A 7,569-nucleotide genomic window follows, 5' to 3' on the forward strand; every position below is an offset into this window, starting at 1 on the left:
CTTGAAATATTAATTAATATAATATAAATATTAATGAGTTACTAAAGCTACTGAGCTACTAAAACGGCCTTTTACTTCTTAAAAAGGTGCCCACTATTAATCAGACGACAGAAGGCATGTAGTAAACTGTGTGCAACAGGTTTTTCAGCGAAATTTTAATCATGTTAATATTTCAGAGGCTTTAGAATTGTGCGTAGCCTATTAAAATATGACACAGTAGGATTTATAGGGTTATTATAGTGTTTGCAATTAATGTTGAAGTACATACAAAATGTCAAAGCTTTTGTCGTCTGCGATGACTCCCCAAACTGTGTTCATCTCGCGCTATCTAGTGGTGAAAAGCCGCAAAGCAGATGTAAATAAAAACCACACTCCACGCGCATGCGCAGTGCACAGCCGACCCATAGAGCGATGTAAACATGGCAGCCTCCAGTGCTCGCTGTACTGCACGCTGGCTGTCAAGCGGTTTACCTGGACTTCGCAGCACCTGTGCGCTTATAAAGACCTCTAGACACGGAGACACTGCAGCTCTGAGGATATGCTGGATTCGCAGTTATGTGAAGGAGAGTAATTTAAGCTGCTGGAGGCACAGAGGAGGTGTGACATTGAACAGGGTACCAGGTGAGCTGGTTATGTGATCAAGTAGTTAACAATTGTTAATAGAACAAGCTTATTGTTTTGCATTAGTACATCAGGTCCAACATATCACACTGTTGTGGACGTATTTGGCCTTATATGTCAGTGGTATTAGAAAGGTTGAAAGAGATTATGCCAGTAATAGACTTACATTATTGCCAGTAAGTGTCCTTATAAAAATGTACCATGGTAAAAATATAGTTATTGTCACTACCGTAAATGTGGGTAACTTGGTAGGCACACATTAATTTACAGGAAGTCTAAACGTGTAATATTAGCTGAATAATAGGTTCATGTTGAGTAACTTAATTACCTTTTAGGTACAATATGTCTGTTTTTGCCCCGCCAAAGAAAATAATTCCAAACAAACTCACTGCAGGATCAACAACATGTTTGCGAGCCTCCGAGAAGTACAACTGTCACTAAATGAATCAGTGTTTTTGAACAAATTGGCTGAGTGAATGATTCGATGATTCAATCATAAAGACTCGCTCCATTCCTGAATGAATTCTGAACCACATACTAGCGTTCCAGCTAACAAAAAATATGTTCCTAGAATTTTGCTGGTGTTTTGTTTAAGTTATGAAAACTTTATTGCTGAACGCTCAAAACATCCAGTTTTTTTTATGTTAAAAAAAAAAACTAGTTTTTCTAGGTTATGGGAATGTTCTGTTTGCAAACTCTATGGGAATGCTCAGTTTTAATGTTCTCAGAATCATCTGAAATTAGTAATTAGTCATGTTTAAAAAAAGTTATACGAAAGTCCAACTAAAATGTTTCAGAAAAATGGATCACTAATACACCTGTACAAAAAAAAAACAAACAAAAAAAACGAATACAACTGTCACCACCTACTGGCGTAATGATGTAAACTGCAGGAAAAAAAATCGCTGAAAAATCTCAGCTGACATTTTATCTACTGTTCTGCAACAACTAATACAATTATTTTAGCAACTATTCGTCCAGGTTAATGTTGATTGTGTGTTTGTATTTTTCAGTGTTGAGAAGCCACAGTGTTTTCAGCTCTCATTTCTTCCACACTACTTCTGGTTGCCATCAGCAGGACTTCTATGATGTTTTGGGGGTTCCTCGGACTGCCTCTCAGAAAGACATTAAGAAAGCCTACTACCAGGTTTGACAACCCTTGTGACATAAGTTTCATATTTTTTAAAGATGGTTCACTGGGACTTTAACACTGTGAGTATTTTCACCCAGTTAGCCAAGAAATACCATCCAGACACCAACCCAGATGACCTTGACGCAAAAGAGAAGTTTGCCAAGCTGGCAGAAGCCTATGAGGTAAGGGACATTAACATTAATTTTTCCTCTAAATGTCTTGAATTACATTTCTATGGTTTAATTTGGTTTTATTTTACCCCAGATTGTTTTTGTTTTTTTGTTTTGTTTTTTGCTTAAAGAAAAATTAAGCTTATTTTCAGTACCATTTTTTTTTTCTATTGTGACAATTTTCATGACAATTAAGCACATTCCTGTGGAATATCATTATTATAATGTGAAAGCATTGAAAACAAAATGTAAATTTTAAAATGTGTAAAATATTTTTACATACTCTTAATTTTGGTTGTATATTTATTGCTAACATTATTTTACTGTAGTAATAATCTTTGAAATTAAAATTTTACAATAAAAAAAAATGGACTTTATGCAAAATATAATACAATACATATAACTATCTATATATTTAATATATTTATTGAACTACCATTCAGAAGTTTTGGGTTTGTATGGTTTAAAAAAAAAAAAAAATTATCGTAGCATTTATTTGATCAAAAAATACAGTAAAAACCATAATATTGTAAAATATTATTACAACTGTTTTCTATTTAAAATATTTTAAAATGTACATTATTCCTGTGATGAAAAGCTGAATTTTCAGCATCATTACTCCAGTCTTCAGTGTCACATGATCTTTCAGAAATCATTCTAATATGCTGATTTGGTGCTCAAGAAACATTTATTCTTGTTATTCTTCTTATTATTATTATTAAAAACATATTTTTGTGGAAACTGTGTACCATTATTTTTTTTCCAAATATTTTTATGAATAAAAAGTTCAAAAGAACAGCATTAATTTAAAACAGAAAGCTTTTGTAGCGTTATATGTCTTTAAAGATAAATGTAATCAGTTTAATGCATCCTTGCTCAATACAATTATTAATTTCTTTAAAAAATATGTACTGAACCCAAATTTTTAATGGTAGTAAGTGTATAAATAATAATTTTTTTGTTTATAAAATACTTTATTATTATTATCATTTTTATTTATTTATTTTAAAGAAAAAAATGTTTTTCAATGTGTAATATGTAGCTGAATATTTTTGTCTTGAAATTCACAATAAGGTGTGTTTATGCCGTTCTGTGTGAATAGACCCTCAGTGATGAGCTGAAGAGGAAGCAGTATGACACGTACGGTTCTGCCGGTCCGGGTGCGAGTGGGCAGCAGCAGCAGTACTGGAGAGGCGGGGCCACCGTGGACCCAGAAGAGCTGTTCAGGAAGATCTTTGGAGAGTTCACTGGGGGGCGTGGCTTCGGTGACCTCAACTCCATGTTCGAACAGGCACCTGAAGTGAGACACACATCGACAGCTTTCCCACATTTGTGTTTGTTCTTCATTAAACTACCATCTGAACCCTCTCTCTCTCTCCATAGTTTGTGATGGAGCTGACGTTCATGCAGGCTGCCAAAGGCGTGAATAAGGAGATAACGGTCAACATAGATGACGTCTGTCCTCGCTGCGACGGAAAAGGTCACGAGCCGGGAACTAAAGTGTCACATTGTCACTACTGCAATGGAACTGGCATGGTGAGGACGCCATAGCAATGGTAATAGCGATTACGTTTACTGTCTTTACATTTTTTGCATAATTTACTCTTTTATGCAGGAGTCTATAAACACAGGTCCGTTTATGATGCGCTCAACATGTAGGCGGTGCAGTGGGCGGGGCTCTATCATCATCACTCCTTGCATCATGTGTCGAGGAACTGGACAAACCAAACAGAAACAGACCGTTATGGTACCTGTGCCTGCAGGTGTGTGACTGTATTCTTGGTGAACCGAGGTGAATGTATGGGGTACTGACTGTCTGTTGTCATTATGTTACAGGTATAGAAGACGGACAGACAGTTAAGGTGCCAGTCGGGAAGAAATACATTTACATCACATTCAGAGTGAGTGTTGCTTTCCAGATAGAACCCCTGATGCCCAAATTTCTTTAAAAAAAAACAAAAATCCCTAAAATATTCGGACACCTTATATCACACATGAACTATGGACATGTTCCACTATACATATCTAAAAAATTATGAATTTAAAACGTAAAAAAAGGGGTTTTATCATGTTTTTCTTGGAAAGCGTGCTTGTAATAGCTTTCATTAAAACAGTTTATTTATAATAACAGGTTTTTGATAAGTTGATATGTAACATTAAAAAAAAAAAATTTTTTAAGTAAACATACTTTTTGGGGCCATAGCATGATAATTTTTCACAAATATTGGCATATTTAGTCGTATTGATTTTTTTCATTTTACTACCCCTTTTAGTAACTGTTGTGTCATCATCATAATTTATTCCTATTTATTATATTAATTTCTAATTTTACACTGCTTTTTAGTTTACAGTAGTGTTTTTATATTTATTTGTCATAATTTATTCCCGTTTATTACATTTGGTAATTATTACCAGTTAGTGTACTGGTTTTACACTATTGTTTTGTTATATTTCATTTCATTTTATACTACTTGTTTTGTTTTTTTCTCTATAGTTGTTTCACTTTTACTATACCTTTTAATAATACTTGCTTAATGTTATTCTTGTAGTTCGTCCCTATATATTAAATTGTAAGTTTCTAATTTCACACTGCCTATTATTACTAGCCTTTATTTTTTATTATTAGAATTGTTTGATTTTAATTGACACAATTTGTTATACTACTAAGTTTTATACTAGTAGTTTATTTTCTCTACATTTATTTAGTGTTTTCTTCATAAATGATTCCCATTAAATTGCTAGTTGTCTATATTACTTTATTCCAACTTACATGTGTGTATATCTCTTCCCATGTTGCAGGTCCAGAGGAGTCCAGTGTTTCGTCGTGATGGCGCTGATATCCACTCTGATGTGATGATTTCAGTAGCACAGGCGATACTAGGAGGAACAGCCAGAGCACAGGGCCTGTACAGCACCATCGACATTGCGGTTAGAAAATAAAAGGACTTTTATTGTGGCTTTAATTGTGCCTTGGCACAGAATAATATGACTAAAAGGAAATGTGTTTCTTGCAGATTCCTCCAGGCATTCAGACAGACCACAAGATCAGACTGGCAGGAAAAGGCATCCCACGTGTGAATAGCTTCGGTTATGGAGATCATTTTGTATATATCAAAATCAAAATTCCTAAGTAAGAGGCATTCACACACACACACACACATATGCACATCCAGTTTGTTTGTCTAATGAATCTCATGGATTATCTACAGGAATTTGACAAACAGGCAGAGAAAGCTGCTCTTCAGTTATGCAGAGGATGAGATGGATGTGGAAGGAACTGTTACTGGAGTAACCAGACCAGCCAAAGGTAAATCAACACACACCCTCATACACACATAGACAACATAAAAGGGAAGTTATCACTTACCTCAGACTTAATTTCCTTCAGCTGTTTTGCAAAATGTGTTTTTATTCAGGTAGTTCTCAGGCCGGACAGACCTCAGAGTCAGGGCAGAGCAGAGAGGAAGAGCCAGAGAAAGAGGAAGGGGGATTTTTCTCCAAACTGAAGAAGATGTTCACTTGAAGATCATGGAAGGCAGCAGTCTTGTGATGTTTTAGTGTAGATTTGGTGTGTATGAACAGGAATTTCAAGCTCTAGTTTTGTATATTCAATATCTAATGTCCAGAAACGAAACACTACACATACCCATTGTCTTACTGCAAGTTTTGAGAATAGGTTGTAATTTTACCTAAGTGTCTTTTTATACATGATGCATGAGTCAAATTAAGAATATTCAGGCTTGAAAATGTCCAGTATAAATGAGTTGTTTTTATCCAGGTAAACAATCTTGTATTTCTATTCTACTTTAAGGCCAAAAACAAGAAGTATGAAATGAGTACAAGAAAAAAGCGCATTCACCCAGCAGAGGACATCTCCAATCACTCCACACCATCTCCAATCTGCTCCTACAGATTAATTGCTGAGGCACATCAGCATTAAACTAATTTTGATCCTTTAAAATCATGGATTAACAGCAAAGCTTTCAGAACCTCTGCCAGTTCTCAGCCTGAGGATGACATGTCTAACCTGTGCTGTTTGGTATATAATGTTTTAATGGGGAATGTCTGAATAAATGGTCAAAAGAAATCTGTTTTGTTATACGCTATAATTTTAATAATTTTATTACATTTCTGTTTGTTAATATTAACACGAAAGGCTATGTTTTATTGTTAATATAGGTCAAGGCTAATAAGCATTGCTAGCAACCCTTCAGCTGTGACTACATGATAAATAAAATATGTAGTCCTTGAATACATTTGTTTTACATTTGTCTTTTTAAATGTATTACATGTCTGCTAAAATTATTATTTATTGAAACATATTTTCTTGAAATGGATTTAACTAAAAAATGAAATCATAAAATAAAAACAGATAAGACTAATAAGATGTGAAAGACCATGATTTATCGTTAGAATAGTCTAGGTTAAAGAGCATTGCTTTAGCTGTGAGTACATGATAAGTAAAATTGTTTAAATACATTTGCTTCACAAGTCGTTACTTTGTTTCAGTCTGTTTTTAAACCGAATATAACAGCTGTCTGCTATAATTAGTGGTGCTACTATTTTTTTCCTGAAATTAATTCCGTTGAAAAAGCAATCTACTACGCAAAATAAATAAACAGAATGAAAATTAATTGGCGCCAAAAAGACACGCGCAAACAGTTGCACAAACACTTTCTGACAGGATAAATATTGGACGACACTTAGTAAAAACGTAAGTACATATATTATATGTTGCACTATTATAGCTTTATAAATAACAACACCTCGGTTTTGTTCAAAAATACTCTATAATACATACAAATATAAAATATAGTTCCTCGTTTCAACGACGAAACAAGCACTCTCATTGTCACCGTCCTTTCACTCCACTAGGTGGAGGCCTTTCTTTGATAATTAAAGACTGCACTTCTGTGAGTAGCGAGAACGGGACAGTCTGAGTAAATTTAAACATTAGTTAAAGGGATAGTTCACCCCAAAATTCTGTCGTCAATTACTCACCCTCATGTCATTCCAAACCCGATTATTTTACTGATCTCCTTGCTACGTTTCTGGACGTTGATCGTGTAAGGACCCTTGAGCTCTCAGATTCCATCAAAAATATCTTAATTTGTGTTCCGAAGATGAACGAAGGTCTTACGGGTTTGGAACCACATGAGGGCGAGTAATTAATGACCGAATTTTAATTTTGGGGGGAACTAACCCTTTAAGCACTGACACTTGATATTATCTGACATTAGAGTTACTACATTTACACTTACTAGTTCTGTCTTGGGTGATCTCAATCTGTCCCAGTTAAGACCCACCACCTCCTGTGCTTTTATGGATGTTGATCTCCTCATGTCCCTAGCGGGTTTTACTTGAGCATATGGTGACTTGAGTTTGCATATTACTAAATATATGTTTATAAACAATCCTTAAAGAGTGTCCATAGTCAGGACGAACAAAACTATTAAGCAATAGCCTACAAAGTCACCTTCCAAGTGACTTTGAACCACAGCGGCGTCAAACCCATGATTTGTTGTTTTAACTGGGAGACAGTCTCTGGACTTTGAGGGTGAGGAGTAAGTGGAATCTGGAGTTGTATAAATGCATGTCAATCTGGTGTCCAAAACAGCAGCACCATCACAGCAACGTCAACGTAGA

The 7,569-nt window shown here is 35.0% G+C and overlaps 1 protein-coding gene across 2 annotated transcripts; it reads left to right on the plus strand.

Annotated features, from left to right (window-relative positions):
• Positions 1 to 400: 400 nt before the first annotated feature.
• LOC107716437 (dnaJ homolog subfamily A member 3, mitochondrial-like) lies at positions 401 to 6,130 on the plus strand. Of its 2 annotated transcripts, XM_016522886.1 has the most exons (12): positions 401 to 621; positions 1,635 to 1,768; positions 1,852 to 1,935; positions 3,026 to 3,223; positions 3,307 to 3,459; positions 3,539 to 3,686; positions 3,760 to 3,824; positions 4,723 to 4,851; positions 4,938 to 5,053; positions 5,133 to 5,230; positions 5,340 to 5,491; positions 5,735 to 6,130. In XM_016522886.1, the coding sequence occupies exons 1-11, from the start codon at positions 420 to 422 to the stop codon at positions 5,444 to 5,446; spliced, it is 1,434 nt and encodes a 477-aa protein (XP_016378372.1). In that variant the 5' UTR covers positions 401 to 419; the 3' UTR covers positions 5,447 to 5,491; positions 5,735 to 6,130. The 2 variants fall into 2 exon arrangements, with proteins under 2 accessions (XP_016378372.1, XP_016378373.1); XM_016522887.1 differs by lacking the exon at positions 5,340 to 5,491.
• Positions 6,131 to 7,569: the final 1,439 nt, after the last annotated feature.

The sequence above is a fragment of the Sinocyclocheilus rhinocerous genome, unplaced genomic scaffold, assembly GCF_001515625.1.
Source record: "Sinocyclocheilus rhinocerous isolate Xijiao unplaced genomic scaffold, SAMN03320098_v1.1 scaffold2135, whole genome shotgun sequence".
Taxonomy (NCBI): domain Eukaryota; kingdom Metazoa; phylum Chordata; class Actinopteri; order Cypriniformes; family Cyprinidae; genus Sinocyclocheilus; species Sinocyclocheilus rhinocerous.

Bases quoted from the DNA above. Each gene is read 5' to 3' on its own strand.
- LOC107716437 (XM_016522886.1), top strand. From the start codon at position 420: ATGGCAGCCTCCAGTGCTCGCTGTACTGCACGCTGGCTGTCAAGCGGT. The intron at 4,852-4,937 runs GTTAGAAAATAA...TGTTTCTTGCAG, and splicing joins ACAGCACCATCGACATTGCG to ATTCCTCCAGGCATTCAGAC. The intron at 5,054-5,132 runs GTAAGAGGCATT...GATTATCTACAG, and splicing joins ATCAAAATCAAAATTCCTAA to GAATTTGACAAACAGGCAGA.